The sequence below is a fragment of the Corvus cornix genome, chromosome 4 (assembly GCF_000738735.6).
Source record: "Corvus cornix cornix isolate S_Up_H32 chromosome 4, ASM73873v5, whole genome shotgun sequence".
Taxonomy (NCBI): domain Eukaryota; kingdom Metazoa; phylum Chordata; class Aves; order Passeriformes; family Corvidae; genus Corvus; species Corvus cornix.
The window spans coordinates 15615157-15633071 of record NC_046334.1 but is presented as its reverse complement, the minus strand read 5'-3'; the positions used below and the strand labels follow the sequence as shown (position 1 = coordinate 15633071).

The following is a 17915-nucleotide window of genomic DNA, read 5'->3' as shown; positions in this document are numbered from 1 at the left end:
GAGAGTAGTTTATTGGACCTATTCATAGAAATACTTTTTTTTGTTTGCTTTTTAGATCTGCATAAAGTCAGTCTTGGCTCATATATTAATTTATGAGTGACAGACACATTGCACTTATCCCTGTTTTTCTTTGTTTTCTGCTTTATCTGTAGTGATCTGCCTTTGGATTTGCCAGTGATCCCAACCTGTAGAACTGTACCTGATGTTACCACGTCCATTTTAATAAATGACTGTTATGCTACTCCTGTCTCTGAGCTGACTTCACAACTGGGAGAAATAGATTCATTACTCACCCAGCTGGAAAAAAATGCTGAAGAATACGAGCCAGTAATACACTGTTTCTGTCTTTCAGGAGCATAAATGTCCTGCTGTGGTTGTTTTAGCCATGATTTTGGGAGTGACTGGATAGAAGTTAGGCACAGTGATTTACAAATGGGATAGTTGTAGGTTATACTTGCACTAATCTGGGTGTGTGCCTTGTAAATGGTACATACAAGTGCCATTTGTAATCAGTTAATTGCAGCTGCTCATACCAATGTCTGCAGGCAATTTCGGTGTGGACTCTTGAAGAATTGATGCATTTCCATCTGTGAATGTGAAGGCATCCATGTGTACATAGGTGGATGTGTATATGTCCATTTCATGGGTCATTTCATCCTGGAAACCTTGGTATTATAAATATTTAACTACCTCTAAACCATGTACGCAGAGGAACCTTAAATGGCAGATATCTTGCTTCTATCTTTTAGTTTTAGGGGGTTGTTCAGAGGTCAGAGAATAAATTGAGGCATGAAGGGCATCAGAAGACCCTGTTCTTTGCTGCATTTATAACTATGAATCCCAAAGATTTTCTGCTCTGCTGCAAGATGGAGCCTCTTTTTGAGGCTCTTCTGTGAAAGCTTCTTGCCACCACAGAAATGTCTTGTGTATCAGAAGGGACTTCCATATCCTCAGATAACCTGTTCAAAGATTGAAAAAAAATGAGATTGAATCTTGGTAGTCCCAGTTGGGAGGGTCTTCCAGGTTATAAAGCTGTTCTAGCCAATACTCCATTTTGACAAGAAACTGTATTTTTCTTAGTCCCTTCTTCAGAAGTTTTTTTTCATCCTTCCTGGTGCTCTGTGATTTTTTTTATGCAAATGAGGCAGATCCATATCTTTCAAATCAAAATTAATGCAAATTAAAATGGGCAAAACACATGCATGTGTTCAGTTTCAAGATAAGCTCTGTGGTATTGTGTCTCACTTTAGGAAACTATGTTCACTTATTTTGTTCTGAATAATTATGGATACATTGAGATATTTAAAAATACAGAGGCTTTCTTATATATGGCAGCTAGATAAGGGTAAAATAAGGTGTCAGTTTTGATATGTGCCTTCAAAATTTTGTTTATTCATAGACTTTTATTTTTATTATTTTATTATTATTAGACATGTTATTTCCATGCAAAACATTTTTTGGTTCTGTCTGAACTCATCAGAGATGCTTATTTGGAGCAGCTAAGCTGAGCCTTATAAGAAACATGTCTTGGTCCAGGCTTGTGTCCCACTTAAATAAATTGGTAAATCAGTTGTCTGCTTCCAGCTGTCTTAAATTCAGTAAAATGTTCATATTGCTTCTGACTGCCCGTGTTGTAAAGTGCTGTTTTGTCCTCCTAGGAAGTGGAGCTCCGAGTGACTCTGACGAAGTCAGAAAAGGGCAGTCTGGGTTTTACAGTGACCAAAGGTAATGATAATGTTGGCTGCTACATTCATGACATCGTTCAGGATCCTGCCAAGAGCGATGGGAGACTACGGCCTGGAGACCGACTGATAAAAGTAAGGGAATTCATGTTTTCGGATACAGGGATTGCACAAAAAGGACAACTTTGAGTCTAAAAAAATAAAGTGAACTGCATTGTGGGCCAAGTCAAATGTGGTTACAGGACAAAGGCATGCACCTCCTGAGAGGCATGATTTGATAGTGCTTGAGGAACAGCAGTAAATGCTTCCTCAGTAGTGCTGTCCTTCTTGGGACCTAACGAGGACGCCTGTGTTGCTTTTGTTGTTGCAGGTTAATGACATCGATGTCACTAACATGAGCCATACTGATGCAGTCAGCTTTCTCCGTGCTGCGCCGAGGACTGTCAGATTAGTGCTGGGGCGTGTTCTGGAGTTACCAAAGATGCCAGTGTTGCCTCATTTGCTGCCTGATATTACACTAATGTGCCATAAGGAGGAGCTAGGTAACACGGAATTAATCTGCTTTTTTGCCCTAAAGAAAAATCTTCCCCTTCAGTTACAAGGAAAGCTTGATTTTTATTTTTTTCCCCCTTCTTTCCCTGTGAAGGTTTGTCATTATCAGGAGGCCATGACAGCCTTTATCAAGTTGTGTATATTAGTGACATTCTCCCCAAATCGGTTGCTGCCAGAGAGGAGAGTCTCCATGTATTAGATATTATCCATTACATTAATGGAGTAAGCACACAAGGAATGACTCTGAAAGAAGCCAAAAGAATGCTGGAAACATACCTTCCAACAGTGGTGCTCAAAGCAACCAGGTATGTTCTGGCAGCAAATGCTTCCCTGTACTTTTTGTTTTTCTTGCATGATTTCATGTGTATATGAGTAAAACCTGTTCCTGGTATGACAGGAAATTCACCAAATGTTACTGAGGACTGACTCCACAGAAAGGGTCTGTAAATTCACAGTTTTTGTGCTGCAGTGGAGCACAAGGGTAATGTGGTACTTGCTGTGCTTTGTGCTTTTTGGGAACACATGGCTGTGTCCAGCTATGAACTACAGGTGTTCAAATAGATCCCCTGCAATCCAGGAGGGATTAGTCAGAGACCTGCTGTGGCACTTGGACACTCACAGGTCTGTGGGGCTGGATGGGATTTATCCAAGGGTATGGAGGGAGCTGGTGGGGGAGCTCCCCAAGCCGCTCTCCATCGTTTATCACCAGTCCTGGCTCACTGGGAAGGTCCCAGGTGGCTGCAGTGTGACACCCATCTGCAGGAAGGGCTGGAAGGAGGATCCAGGGAACTACAGGCCTGTCAGCCTGACCTCAGTGCTAGGGAAGGTTACAGAACAGATTATCTTGAGTGTAGTCACACAGCAGGTACAGAACAAGGGGATCAGGCCCAGCCAGCAGGGGTTCAGGAAAGGCAGGTCCTGCCTGACCCACCTGATGTGCTTTCATGACTGGGTTCCCCATCTGGTGGCTGTGGATGTTTATACCTGGACTGAGTGAAGCCTTTGATACTGTCTCCCACAGCATTCTCCTGGAGAAGCTGGCAGCCCATGGCTTGGACAGGTGTTCTCTTCACTGGGTTAAGAACTGGCTGGAGTGAGAGAGTGGTGGTGAATGGTGCTAGTGAGGTTCCCCAAAGCTCAGTACTGGGGCCAGCCCTGTTTCATTTCTTTACTGATGATTTGGAAGAGTGGGTTGAATGTGTCCTCACTCAGGTCACAGATGACACCAAGCTGGCTGGGAATGATTAGCAGTTTTACCAATAGTGCTGTTTGCTTTAATATCTGATGATTATCGTAATTTACTTATTTTCCTTAATAAATATTTATGTAAATATTTCTTTTCACAGAGATGGCCATGCAGTGTTCCCAAAATCCAAAAGCCCTGAGAACTCAAATCCGTGGCCACTGAAAGCTAATGGTAAGTTTTGCATGCTTACTCATTGCAAGTGAAATGCACCTGTTTGTAAAAATAAAGGAACTGATATGGGCCTTAAGATACTATCCTAATCCAACTTACTGTGACCAGCTCAAACAGGAGTTTGCTTGATCTTTCTTCTAAAAGCTCCATGAGCAATATTCAGCAGTAGTGTCTTTATGATGCCATTTCTCATCTAGTTTAGAAATGCTCTCTAATACAGAGAGAGCTAAAGGGTCCCCTTGAACAAGGACCCAGATGTCAGATAGTGTTTAAAAAAAAAAGAAAAAAGTAGTCAGTGACAGGTGTTTGTGGGGTTGTATCTTGTACATTTTGGGGAAAAGGGAATCAACCCTGTTCCCAAAGGTGCATGTTTCCACTGTAAGTGGTTAAACTACTTATCAACGTTTCTCTTTGCTTTGAGGTGGTTACTTTTATTGGCATTAATGCTTTCTGATCCTATCAAATAGAACATTCAAAAAGCCATTATATGAAGTGTAGGCATTCAGATATAAGTTTGGCAACGCACAGAAACCAGGCAGAAATGCTATTCCTGTCATAACATGGTATTAAATACCCTGCTTCTTTTATAAAAATGATCTATGGAGGCAAATTTAGTTTGTGGGAAAAAGTTGCTGTGAGATTGTTGTTTTCTCCCCATTTTTGTTTAGGCTGTTCCTGTGGTGATCCCTGTGATAAAATGGAAAAGACAACTGATGCTTATGGGCCCAAGGTAAATGCTCCTGTCTTGTGCCTGTTACCATTAACCAGAGAAAAGAATCTACTTCAAACAATTTTAAAACTAAATAAATGAGTGAAACAATCTGTTGATCAAAGGATGTAAACCCACTATTGTCAATTGACATGATTAAGCAGTGATCATAATAAATATGCAAGTTTTTTTAATTGATCTGCTCTTTCTTTGGCACGGTTTTGTTGAAAGACAAATTGTCTTATGAGAAGGATGCAAGGCTATCATCCAAAATTCTCCATTCAGCCCCCAGTTTCTGCAGATGCTTGCATATTATATTTGCTAGGTGGTTTTCTTTCTTTTTTCCCTTAGTTTTTTCTGAGAAATGCTGTGTTGTGAGACCAAAAGTACTGAAGCTTGCATACATTTTACAGGGGTTATAATAATGTTAAATTTTACTATGTATTCTCTTGTAGAAGCTGCTGCTTTGTCATCATGTGGGTTTTTTTCTTAGTTGCTTTAAATTTTTTTTATTTGTTCTTGTCATATGAAACTTCCCACCCATCACCCAGGTATCTCAGATGAGAATATGGTATGAATAGAGGTTTTTATTTGTTGCTGAGGAGAACTTTTTAGCAGTTGTTTACTGCTTCAGCAAATTGCCGGGCTCTTGAAGAGTTAATGGGCACTGTTCTTTGCTTTCTCAGGTCAATGGCAATGGCATCCTAGGACCTTCTCAGGGAAATACAGAAAACAATATCCATCACACGAAAGCACTAATGAACCTCTCAGGAGCAGCAGACGCACCTTCCCTTGGACTTGCCAATGAGATATCAGATTTTTCTAAACACGTTGACAAATCAGGTAAGAGGAGGTGAGATGGGAAGAGCATTATTCTGTCTGTATTGTACCAGTCCAAGGGAATCATGGTATTGTTGACTATGCTGAAATAAGTAAATGTTAGGCTGGCAGTCAGTTTTAGAAGATCATTTCCAAGTCTTGTGCTTTGCTTTAGAGGAGTTAGTTGATGTTGAAAGTAGATTTATAGAAATTGGATTTTGTGTTAGAGAGAAATGAAGGCCAGCCACGGTAACAGCTAGAAATAATGCCATGGGTCTGCCCCTTTAATTTAGTTCTCCCAAACCATCCTATACTGGGAAAACTTATCATTTTGTACTATTTGTCTTCAGGAACAGAGGTTCCAGATGATGAGTATTATGATGAGGATGACCACAATGAAGTTGTCCAGTATCTGTTGGATGTTGTAGATGAGGAAGCCCAGAACCTCTTAAATCGGGTTAATGCGACTTCAGGGGCTCAGAGTCTTCTGCATCTCAAGAAGGCTGTGTCAGAAAATCACCTGCCAGGTAACGTGAGCCATTGAAAAAGAACATCATTAACAGCAAAACACTTTGAAACAAGGTGCCAAGTAAGCAGTTGATTTGTTAACAGGGAGAGTTGACATTGATTTGATGTCTGGACTGGAAGTTTCCCAAGTTGAACACAGACAAATAGTTGCCAATTACCATGAATTTGAGATGCAATGTAAAAAGTGAGGTTCTGGTTTGATCAGTCTGGATTTTGGTTTAAGTAATCTGGGAAAATTATTCCTATTAGAGTTGTCTCTTGAGTGAAATTCATATTGTTTAGGTACCTGGTCCTGCAGCTGCAGTCATGTTGGCATGCTGAAGCATTTCAGCATTTCATTGATTTCAGATTGCACAACCTGGAAATGTGTTGAGATCTCTCAAAACCAAACAATTTGCCAACCTGCTTTGTCTCTTTTAGAAAGACTGGCTTTTTGTCAGTACCTACTTCTGACTGTACATCTTTCTTTTCCTTCATTCTGTCTTCTTGGCTCCTGACTGAGATGTAGTGAGGAGTAGGATTTGTAGTTCCTTTGTGGTGTCACACTATGTATGCACGCTCCAAAAATTCAAGCAAGGTGCTTGCTCCTTCTGTAGAGATTCCTTCTAAAACTCAAGATACACCTTCCAAAATTATAATTATTTCAGGTCATGACTTCAAGGTCATTGGGTTCTTGTCATTGGTCATTGCATTAGAAGTCAGGGATGACTGGCTGTGCCAGGATCTCAGCTGAGGAATATCATTGGAGCTCCAGTACTTCCAATATCTTGTAGGCTGTGTTTTGCAGCTCAAGATGAATTGAATCCGTAAGGTGTGGCAGCAGGGTGCTTCCATAGCAGACAGATGCAAGTCAGATTTTATCTGGCATGTCCTAATTACATTTTGTTAATCTAAAGAGTGAGCAGAATCCTGGTTTGGACCTACTGCTGGTCTAAATGTAACTGAATTGCAGAAAAACTTCTGGCATGGGGAATATGATAACTTAGTAGCTGCAGCCTGTCCATCAGTTATGCTGTGACACAGATATTCTGTGCAAACAACCTCATATCATGGCAGCTGTTCCAATTACAAAATAAAGAAACCTAAAGTCTGATTATCCTATACAGTAAGAGTTCTTTTCCAACACGCCGGTAGCAAAGGGCCTTAAGAAATATCTCTTGGTTATTCTGGCACCTGTATTCCCTGTCTAGTGCCAGACAAGTGGGACAGGATTCGTGTCTGTGAGAGGGTGGCTCCTGGGCATCTTCTGGTGTGTTTATGCTGTATCTCCTGGTTTTCCTGTTCAGTAGAGATGAATGGAAAGGTGACAGAAGATAAGTCTGAGGACACAGACTATGATGGGTCATCTTTACCTGAAGATTTTTCAGAGGTAGGATGGCAAGAAGCTGGCAGATGCTCTTTCAATTTGTTATTTTCCTTATTGACATAGAACTAGTGGAAATAACAATACGTGTCTTTTAAATGAGAACATCACTGTAGCTTTAAATGATGGATGAATATTTACTTTTAAATAGCATGTGATTGTCATAAATTAGCTATATAAGAGAACAAAACATACAGTTATTTTACACTGTTATATAAAGTCCATCAGCTTTCTTTTCAAAAAGGGTGGTAATAAACTACCTTGTTAATGCTACTTCAGCTTTTTAATGTGAAAGATTTCAGTGATTCCTGCTCAGAGAAGGGGAGCAGTCACAGTGAAAATGAATGCTGTGTAGGCTTTACTGTCCAAAATGTGTATTTGAAATTTCTTCTGCTGCTGCTTTTTGCTAGGATAAGTTCATTAGCTTGAATAACATCTATATGTGGTTTACTCTACATTATCATGTGTCTTGTTTTACATCAGTCACTGGATGCCTAGGTTTTGTCTCTTGTTTCAAATCAGCATAACTCTCTATCCAGCACAACCTGGCTCTTCCAGCTTTCTGTCCAGTTAGTAGAGCTGAAAATCAAATCAGGAATCTGGCTCTGTGTCAATGTGCTCCAGGGAGAGCCAGGAGTAAAATTGTCCGAGAATGGCAGTGGAAAAGCAAGCTGGCCTAAAAAGTATAAATGATTTTGTAGAGTTTTTCTTTGAAGAAGGGTAGAAATGCCTTCCTCTGTGCTGAGTCTTCATTGTCTGTTGAGGAAGGTGTGAATAGGAGTGTGTCATTTAGAGGTAGAGCCCTGTTATGCTACATATCCACAGTACAGGAACTGTGGCTTGACAGAAGGCAGAAGTTTTCACTTATCAAGCTTACCTCGTAAAGGGTTTCTAGGTATTAGAAACAAAAAAAGCCAACTGGGGAAAACTTAGATGACTCTATTGCTGCTGTGAGTCAGGAATGATTTTAATATAGCTTTTTGGCCTTGTTACAGTAGAGTATCTGTCCAAGTGCTCAGTGTTCTCGTCCTCTGTTATTTTGGGTTAATGAGATGTCTAAAAGAGGAAAGTCTTTCATTGTGTGCTGCTTTGAACTTAGTACCCTTCAGAAGTAGTCCCTGTAATTGTTAATTGTTTAAAATTTGCAGTATGTGAATGTTGTAACTATGTCCTTTAATGTGTTTTGAAATACTTCTAGCCAACACATGTAAATGGTTGTGAAGACTATTGTGGAGTAAAAGCTGTGCCAGAAAGGTAAGATTTCTTTCCTAGTGTTGCTTGACAGCAAACCTGTGATGTCTGGAAGTCTGATGTGTAGTATATTGTTATGAGAGAAAAACAACAATAAAAAAAGCAAGAAACCACTCCCAAAACAAACCCAATAAAATATCTGTACAATGTCTTGTTGAATTTTCTCTTGGTCTATTCCTTACTTAAAAGTTTGTCATTTGCCTGAATACTAGTCAGCTTTATGTGGTTTACTATGCCCTGCTTTTATTTGTTCCTTTCATAAGTGGTTACTGGACTGTGTTCAGATGTCTCCAAAGAACATAATTTGCATTGTGCTAACAACTTGGTACTTAGATGTGAGGAAAATATTCAAACAGTGCTGTCTTCAGTTCAAATCTATACAAGCTTTATTAGTGTTACATCTTCTGGTTTTAAAGCACTGCAACTCAAATGTAGAGCTGCTATGCTCCATCAGCTCCCATTTGGGTGCCTGGGGCTTTCTGTTTTTTCCATGAAGCATGAAGCATATGCCTGGCCGAGTTATTAGCTGTCCCTTTGAGCCACTCTGAACTTCAGAAATTCCCAATATTGTTTTTCTTTGTGAAATAATTTTGGTCTAAGAGAAATTTCAGTGAAAGTGCATATGCTTTTATGCTTTTAAGCTTGTGGGAAGTTTGGGGTTGAGACTTGGCACAGGCAATGACATTATGACCTAAAGTACTTAATACATTCATCACTATCTTCAACAAAGCTAGAAAACTTGCAATTGAAAGTAGATACTCAAGTGTAGTGAATTGTATGAGTGGTACCAATCTCTTATTGGATGCTATTTAATTGCTTAGCCTCTGAAAAGTAATTGCAGTGGTAGTTATTACTAGATTTGTATATTCCTGGCTCTTTTTCCACTGTTACCTTTTTCAGATCCCCTCTGGGGATGTAGAAGAGAAAAAGGGGAAAGAAAAGTTAGGTTTTTGAGATCACTGGTAGGGGTCCAGTCCAGAAATAATTGTAGCTATAAATTACTTTCTAGTGGGGTTTGTTTTTTTTTAACTGGATTGCAAATGTGTTGGTTCTAGGTGTTCTTTCTTACCTCCATACCTTGTCCTCTTGTAGATCTCCTCCACAGCCTTCCTTGAGCCAGGCAGATGAGGATGAAATCACGTGGGGAAGCGATGAGCTGCCGATTGAATCAGTCAGCCAGGAACGTGTGAATAAAGGCAAGGACATTTAACATAATCAGTGGAAAACTTCAGGGTCACATTAAATAGACAGAAATGAATTTTAAGACGTCCTGGATATGTTTTGAGGGTGTCACGACAGGTATAGTGGGGATTCTAACAGCTCAGCAATGCACTGGAAAGGATCTCTACAGCTTTGTGTGACAGGTGTGTGAGAGTTAATAGGAACAAGTATTGGCAGTGTTGTGTCTGTAGTTGTACAGGTGCTGGGACCAGCTGAATATTTCCTTCCTTAGTATCTATCTGACAAAAGCTGTATCAATCTAATCACAATCAAACTTATATATTTATTGTTACATCATGTGCTTCACATACCAGCTACTCCATGCTCAGATTAGGCAATACTTCCATCTTGACTGTCATTCTTCCAGTGCTGCTCGATGTGGCAGAGTGGAACTCTCTGCAGTTTGATGTGTTTGGCAGAATCTAATCTTCACTTTTTTGGAATAGCATTAGAAATGCCAGTTCCTGAAGTTCATATACAGCGGTCCTTTGCGTTCATTAAAAGAAAAAAGGATAATCCATGTGGTATTTCAGACTAAGTAGATTTAAGACATTTCTAATTGCAATGCCAGACAGATTCTTGGTTTATTAATTTTGTTGGGCTTCAGAGAAGCACTGAAGGCCTGATGGGAGGTAAGCTGTATTGGCAAAAAAATGCCTTTCCAAGTGAAAATTGTAAGATGTGTTATATACATGTTGAGTATTAGTGCTGAAAACAAGTCACAGGCTGTAATGTGGAGAGTTCTGAATTCATATGTGTGTGCATGCATCCATCTTTGTAGGTTCTTGTGTGAAGAACTTACATTTAAAATGTACTTAAAGTTCGTTTCAATGTATTTGGAAATTGGAAGTTCTGGAAAATACTCTGTTCGGTTCCTGGATTCATCAGAGCCGATTTTGTGTCTTACTGGTTTTGCTAGTTAATTTGGTTTTGCCTGTCAAACTGAGAATACAGCTGTGTGTTCTCTCTGGTGTATGGGGGCATTCAAGAGAAAACAGGTAGTACAGTGGTGAACAGCAACATGCAAATCCGGCTGTGAGCTACAGCTTGTTTCCCTGGTTTTAGCTATTTATTTATATTTGTATCTTCTGCTAGATTTCCCCCTAGTGACAAATGAAGAGATCTCTGCACTCCCTACTGTGAATGTGCTCCCTGGAGGCAAATATTCAGGAGCCAAGTTGAAGTCAGTGATCAGAATGTTGCGTGGATTGCTGGAACAGGGAGTCCCTTCTAAAGAGATTGAAGTGAGTAACTATCTGTCCTTTAAAGTCCTTTTTCCTAGTATGAAACAAAAATAGAATGGCTGCATCATTACTGCCTTGAATACCACAGCTCTTTAATTGGAAGCTCAAAAGAGATGAAAAGACTTAACACCAAAGATTTCTCTCCCTTCCCCCACAAGCTGCTGAGAGATGAGATCAGTTTGAATTCAATTCATAAGTGTTTTCACATCAATCTTGCTTCTGGTAAGTTACCAAGTGAATATGAGGTAAACAGCCATAGACAAAGGCTGTGAAATCCAGCTGCTGAACGTGAAACCAGTCTTTCTAAAGTCTTAAGTCAGCCATGCTACATGATCTCTTTTTTGAATGAGATAAAATATTTACTGGCTAGTAGGTGGGGTTTGGTTTGGGGGGTTTTTTTTGTTTATTTCATTTTCTTGGCTGTGTAAAAGATGCCTTCCTGCATTATTTTGCATATCCACATTAGGATTTGATTTTTAATGATTCTATTTGTTAATGACTTGATAACATAACTGCTCTTAATATTATTACCATTCAGTGCTTTCCTAATGCACATGTAATTGCTTCCTTACAGAACCTTCAGGAGTTAAAACCTCTGGATCAGTGTTTGGTTGGACAAGCAAAGGAGAACAGGAGAAAGAACAGATACAAAAACATACTTCCTTGTAAGTCCTAACTCATTTGGAATTCACTGTTCATATTCTGTCACCACCTGTATGGCCAGATGGATTGGATTCCTAATTCCTAGTAAGGAAAAAACTGAAGCAAGCATTTATAAAGCAGTTTAAGATCAGTGAACAATATACTACTGTGCTGCAGTAGGTATGGATGGATGGTCATAGACTTTTCAGTAGTTTCAGCAGGTCCCATGTCTTAAATGATGTATACATGTGGAACCAGGCAAGGTTTTTTCAGTTTTACCCATGCAGAATTGGAAAAACAGACACATGTACTATTGTCAGTAAATTTCCTGCCATAAAACTCTACTTGTTAGGTGTTGAGGAGAAGTAAGAATGGACAGAGGTTAGTTCTGTTTGAGAAAAATTCAACCTCACTTTTTCAGAGCTGCTGCAGTTCAAATCGCTTATCCTGCCTGTCTGCTGATTTCTATTTCTCCTGCAGACATCTTTTTCTTTATTGAAAGTACTGATTAGTACCCTAAGTTAAGTATTTAAGTGAATTATTTCTTTTAAAGCAAGATGTGGAAACATCTGTGGAGATGAGTGCGTGTGTGAGTGTGTAAGGCTCACCATCTGTACTGTGTGAAGGTCAGATGATGTGCACACCTAACATGAGGTCTTTCTGTTGTGTGGGGTTTGCAGATGACACCACCAGAGTCCCTCTTGGTGTTGAAGGTGGATACATCAATGCCAGCTTCATTCACATGCCCGTGGGGAATGAGGAGTTCGTTTACATTGCATGCCAAGGACCTCTTCCTACTACTGTAGCAGATTTCTGGCAAATGGTTTGGGAACAAAACTGTACTGTGATTGCCATGATGACTCAGGAGGTCGAGGGAGAAAAGATAAAGTGTCAGCGTTACTGGCCAGATGTGCTCAATAAAACCACCATGATCAATGACAGACTACGGCTTGCTCTTGTGAGACTTCAGCAGCTGAAGGGCTTTATCATCAGAGTGCTGGAGCTCGAAGAGATTCAGGTGAGTGAATCTAATTCTGCATGCTTAGAGTTTTTTCTGAGTGTTGCCATATTTATCCTTATACTTCTGACTTGCCTGCTTTCACTTGCTTTGTCTACATCGAGAAGTAACCCAGGGCTTCTCCTCTTTGCCCAGTGATCATTACTGGGCAGCTGTTCCCCATTGCAGCTTGTGCTACTCTGTGACCTTTATAGGAGAAGGCATTTGGGCCCGGTTATGATTTCATTATGCTAACGAGACACTAAATTTTATCTCCCTTTGGCCACAGAAGCATACACGGATAGGAAATCCACTGATAATTCAGTCTGGCTGGTTGACTCCTCTGTGTGATCAGCTCAGTCTGGACAGTAAACCTTACACATTTAAATTACTTACTAGCTACTTCCAGTTCAGCTCTTGTTTTATTGAGTTACAAAGCATCTTCACTGGGCAAATCCCTCTTTTCTGTGACTTTTCTTTGGGAACTCAATTTCTTTCTTTTTATTCCTGCCACGTGCTACATGTTGTTGGTGTTTTTAAACCTCAGACAGGTGAAGTGCGGCACATTTCCCACCTGAACTTCATCGCCTGGCCTGACCACGACACCCCTTCCCAGCCAGATGATTTGCTCACCTTCATCTCTTACATGCGGCGCGTCCACAAGTCGGGACCCATCATCACGCACTGCAGTGCAGGCATCGGGAGGTCGGGCACCCTCATCTGTATAGATGTGGTTCTGGGGCTGATCAGCAGAGACCTCGACGTGAGTATCCCAGGGGATGGGCTCAGTGGTGCTTCTGACCTGCAGGAAATGTGTTCCACTGGATCCATGCAATCTTTTAAAGAGCGTGCCATGCTGTTGGCAGTACCGTGTTTGCTTCTTGGTGATCCCAGGTGGGGAGAGCTCTAATATCTAGTGGTTCTTGGGTTAGCTCAGGGAATCTTAAGTGTCCTGTCTGCTGGTCACCTCAGCAACCAGGTGCCACTTGAAGTATGCTGCAAGGACATCTTCTACCATAGTGGACTTCTGCTATATGGCATGAGAAAAATGGTGTTGCCATGATGGCTTGGGCAATTGATGGAAGGGGTATGCAAATTAACTTTTCCAGCACAACCAGGGAAATGCCTTCTAGGGTGACCCACAGGAGGGTGCTAGCTTCCCTGTTTATGTCCTTCAGTGGCCTGGGGTAGCAAAACTTTGGTGAATTTCTGGAGAAGATGAGCTACATCACACTTAGCTCAATTGGGTTTCTAAGCACCCTCTGAATGTCTAGAACTTTATAGACCTGAGAAAAAAAAAGTGTTTTGTTAGGTTGGACTGAGGGGCTCTTTTCTGCACACTTAGCTTAGAGTAAGCAAGAGGACATATGTACAGAAAGAAAACAAGGGAAGGGGGGAGTGTCTGATGTGGGACCACATCCAGATTGCCCAGAGACACTACATGTCTACCTGACATACAGAGGCTACAGTGAATTATTTGTTATTATTACCTAATTCTATTCCCTGGTTTGATGCTAGGGATGTTTCTTTTCTCTGCATGTCTGCCTTTTTTTGAATGTTTACCTTGCTGTTTGTTTTGGTAGTTTGACATCTCAGACCTGGTGCGCACGATGCGTCTGCAGAGACATGGAATGGTTCAGACAGAGGTGAGTCTGGATTCCCCAGGTGTCCACTCAACCATCTGATGTGCTAGAGAACTTCACGATGCACACAGCAATTGTCTTTGTGCACTGTAATGTAACATTTGTGTCACAGGAATTAAATCAGATGAGTAGCAGGATGTGTTTAACATTTATAAACACAAGCCGTTTTTAACATGCTGTATTGTTTTGATCTGCGTTTTAAAAAGATAATTGTGCATTTTCATCTTCAAAAGCATGTGTTTATTGGAGGAAGTCAGCTAAGCTTTTTGGGCTTAAAGTTGCATTATAAACTGAAGAGAAGGTCTAAGTGTAGCTGCTGTGAATCATTGATACTATCAGAGATGTCTTGAGATCTCCTTTGGGAAGGTATTCAGCCAGAAATTCAAATCTTTTAGGAATAATCTAGATCTACAGCTAATTAACTTTAGAGATGGTCGTCACAAGGTCTTGTTAAAATCTGCACTTTTTCTTTGAATGGGAAGGAATTGTGAAGTTATAGTTAACAAACCCCTGAAATCAAACCACAAAACTATCAGTCTCATCCCCACCTCACACCCCAAAACATGTATTAGCCCCCACACCTCTATCACTGAGATTAAGGTAAGAAGCTGCACTGTCATCTGAGTTATCTATTTGCTGGCATTGATGAAAGACCTTGAAATTCACTTGCTCTCTTCATTTCACTTCTGTAAAGTGCCTCATCTCCTTTAGGTGGTTTTGGTGTGAAAGAAGGATAAACATCCCATATGAAATATATCTTTAGTGGCAGATCAGTGTCTGTATTTGCTTTAAGTTGAGGTTGCATATTTTTCCACTGTGGCCTTTTTGTTTGTTTGGGTTTTTTGTTGTTTGGGTTTCTTTGTTCTCCTTGGGAGTTGTTGTTGTTGTTGGTTTTATTATTTAATAGAGTAATTAGTATTAAAATCGAGTGCTACGGAACTGTGAAGTGCAAGTGAGAGCACTTAGGTGGTGCAGACGTTTTTCACGTGTTCTGTAATTTCCTTTTCCTTGCAGGATCAGTACATTTTCTGCTATCAAGTTGTCCTTTATGTCCTGAATCATCTCCAACACGAAGAACAACAGAGAGACAAATAAAATACTGAAGCAGAAGTGCATTTAAAATATGGAATCAAGGAGGTTGAGAGGCTCTTGAGCATTTTATTTGTCCTGCCAGTAGTTTTCTAATCCCTTTCTCCAGTTGCTGTCCAGTGTCTTTTCTATAAAGTCTCTCCATCATTCCAAATAAGGTATATAGTTCTAAGGGAAAGGGATAGCTCATAAAATACCACTGTTGTACTCAGCCCCGTGGATACACATGTGAGATTTTTGTATAACAATATTTAATAAAGCTGCTTTTTTTTTTGCAGCTTCCTTATTATGTCATAAAATACTGAAATAAAAATATTTTAATTTAAAAAGAAAAGTAAAGGGGAAGAAAAAAGTAATCCTATAGTACTTCCTGCAGTTCTGCAACTGTTTGGGGGTATTTGTTTCTTACAGGGTGGGCAAGTGGGAGGGATGAAGCAGTATTTTTATCCTGACAAACTTTATTACAAAGACATTTTACTAGTCTATTTTGAAAGCTTGTTCATGGCACAGAATTTTTTGCCCTTCTAGTACAATTACAGCTATTTTATAGAGGGTATCTTGAAATCAGCATTTAAGCTCTAAAAGATGCCTCTTAGCATAAGGGTAGTAGTGAATGTTAACTGTATCACAGTTAATAATGTTTACTTCGTAGAATTTCATGTATATATTTATATACTTTTACACACAAAAAAAGCTGAATTATTGGGTGTCTAACCTTATAATTGATTAGGCATCTCTACTCTGTAAATAAAAATATACCTAATGTACACTGGTCAGTGGGTCTCGGTTTTTTTATGTAATTGTGACTGATTTGTCTTGGCCTTACATGGCATCATTCCTTGTGGTTGCTGCCCTTAAGACATGAAGGCTGTGCACATTTCAAATTTTGTGTCCTTCTGTTCTTCAGTATCTGTTTGAAAAATCTGGCAGAACTGTGGGCTCCTTTCTGGAGCGTTTCTCTACTATGGCGAAAGGAAGAGTTTATTTTCCCTCCCTCCTTGTTTTTCAGCACACCTGGGCATTGAGACCATATCACTTTTTTGGGTGGTGTTTGCACTGCTACAGCCATGATCTGACAACAATGTAACCTACTCTGCCCACAGCAACCAGGTTTGAGGTTGGAGGCAGGATATCAGATTCTAAGTAGCTCAGAGGTTTAGTGATACTATAAGCAGTCAAAACTATTCTGATAGAAAATTTTCACTTTAAGCTCTGTGGGAGCCTTGGATGGTGAATAAATACCATCAGCCTCGAGTAGCCATTCGAGGGCTTGAGCAATATTCCTGTCCCAGCAATGCTTGCCAGAACTGAAGCTCTTGACTTGTGCTGTCAGGAAGGGTATAATTTAACAGCATTCTGCATTGAAGTGGTGGAAATAAGTTCAGAGGCTGGTTATTATTCAAGGGTTTCACTCTTCAAAATAGTAGCCCACAGTGTTCCAGTGTCCCAAAACTGAGACCATTAATGTCTTGCCTTTTTCACGTGTCACTTGACAGTAATACTGTGTTTTGTATTTCCTTCAGCATCATGGCAAAACTGTGCATTTTTCAGAGCAGCATAGTTTGAGGAAGGAAAATTAATTCTGTGTAGATAGAAGCAGAGACAAATTGATTAGCCATGTCGGCAGTATACCTATATGAAGGAGCTATAAACTGAAGACAGAAGATTTTCGGGACAACAGTTGTCAGCAGGCAAAGTAAGTAAACACAGCTAGTTAATACACTGCTGCTGCTGCTTTAACATAAATAGTGAGTTCAGAGGGTTTGGGCATGTCTGGGTTTTAGAAACAAAAGAAGTGTTATGGTAACCAGACAGTACGATTAAGGCAGTTAAATTCTTCTTTTAAATGTTTTCAGGTACATGGCAAGCAATGTAGAAACAGAAACAGATTTTTTATAATGTGCTGCACGAAGCCAAGTACAGCACAAACAGTTTGCATCAGATTACAGCTTATGGGAAACACAAGTCAGCAAAAGATTCCAGGATTTGCTGCTTGTCCTCACAGATATGATGATGATCCTATGGTATGGTATGTTATACCCAATTTCCTTTCAACAATGGACACACAGAAAAGCAGCAGATAACTAACTTGAGCTAACCTTTCTCAGAAAAAGGACACACACAAACAAAAAAAGCAGAGACACACACAAAAAAAGAAACACATGCACACACACAAAGCATTCAGGTGTTCCTAAGAAATGGTGTATGTATGATAAAAGGTGGCATTGGCCTCCTTAGAGAAGTGCTCTGAATTTCTTTGGGTTTTTGTCTCAACACTGAGGAATAGAGTATCAAATGAAGACCGAATGCTCACTAGTCTGACACTTGCTGACGACACTGGAAGGTTGTCTGTTCTGGTGGAACTTCCCCTCTGTGACACCTGATGTGGTCAGTTTGGTTGAAATAGACCCCACAGCTCAAAACTCATTACCAAAACATGGATGTGCTTATGCAGTGTGATGGCTTAAACTTGTTTTCTGTGGAAAATCTGGTTGGAAATATGCACCAATGCTCATCTTTTCCTCATCTTTTTCTCCAAAGAATTAGGTTACTTAAAATCTTTATGCCCCCTTTGAAGAAATGAGAAGTAAAATTATTAAGAAACCTATTTCCTTGGGAGGAAAATTGCTGTGTGCTTTCTTACTATGCTGACTATATGATCTGCAGGGGAAAAAGATCTTGAGAGGCTTTTTTTTTTTTTTTAGAACTGTGATGCCTTACTGAGTAAGCATCCAGGACATGCTCCAGCTGAAAGGGA

At 40.1% G+C, this 17915-nt stretch overlaps 1 protein-coding gene across 6 annotated transcripts in view; it reads left to right on the top strand.

Moving 5' to 3' along the window:
- Window positions 1-15933, top strand: part of PTPN13 (protein tyrosine phosphatase non-receptor type 13) — a 113421-nt gene extending 97488 nt beyond the window's left edge. For 5 of the 6 annotated variants that reach the window (XM_039550574.1, XM_039550573.1, XM_039550575.1 and 2 more), the window contains 17 exons: window positions 153-327; window positions 1659-1817; window positions 2053-2224; window positions 2329-2539; window positions 3581-3651; window positions 4320-4381; window positions 5047-5203; window positions 5530-5706; window positions 6994-7076; window positions 8269-8324; window positions 9414-9517; window positions 10638-10786; window positions 11361-11451; window positions 12109-12446; window positions 12973-13188; window positions 14009-14071; window positions 15083-15933. In XM_039550574.1, coding sequence (XP_039406508.1) covers window positions 153-327; window positions 1659-1817; window positions 2053-2224; window positions 2329-2539; window positions 3581-3651; window positions 4320-4381; window positions 5047-5203; window positions 5530-5706; window positions 6994-7076; window positions 8269-8324; window positions 9414-9517; window positions 10638-10786; window positions 11361-11451; window positions 12109-12446; window positions 12973-13188; window positions 14009-14071; window positions 15083-15163 — 2365 coding nt within the window. In that variant the 3' untranslated portion in view covers window positions 15164-15933. The remainder of the gene's footprint in view (window positions 1-152; window positions 328-1658; window positions 1818-2052; window positions 2225-2328; window positions 2540-3580; window positions 3652-4319; window positions 4382-5046; window positions 5204-5529; window positions 5707-6993; window positions 7077-8268; window positions 8325-9413; window positions 9518-10637; window positions 10787-11360; window positions 11452-12108; window positions 12447-12972; window positions 13189-14008; window positions 14072-15082) is intronic. The other variant, XM_039550571.1, reaches the window with a different exon arrangement.
- The last annotated feature ends 1982 nt before the right edge of the window (window positions 15934-17915 follow it).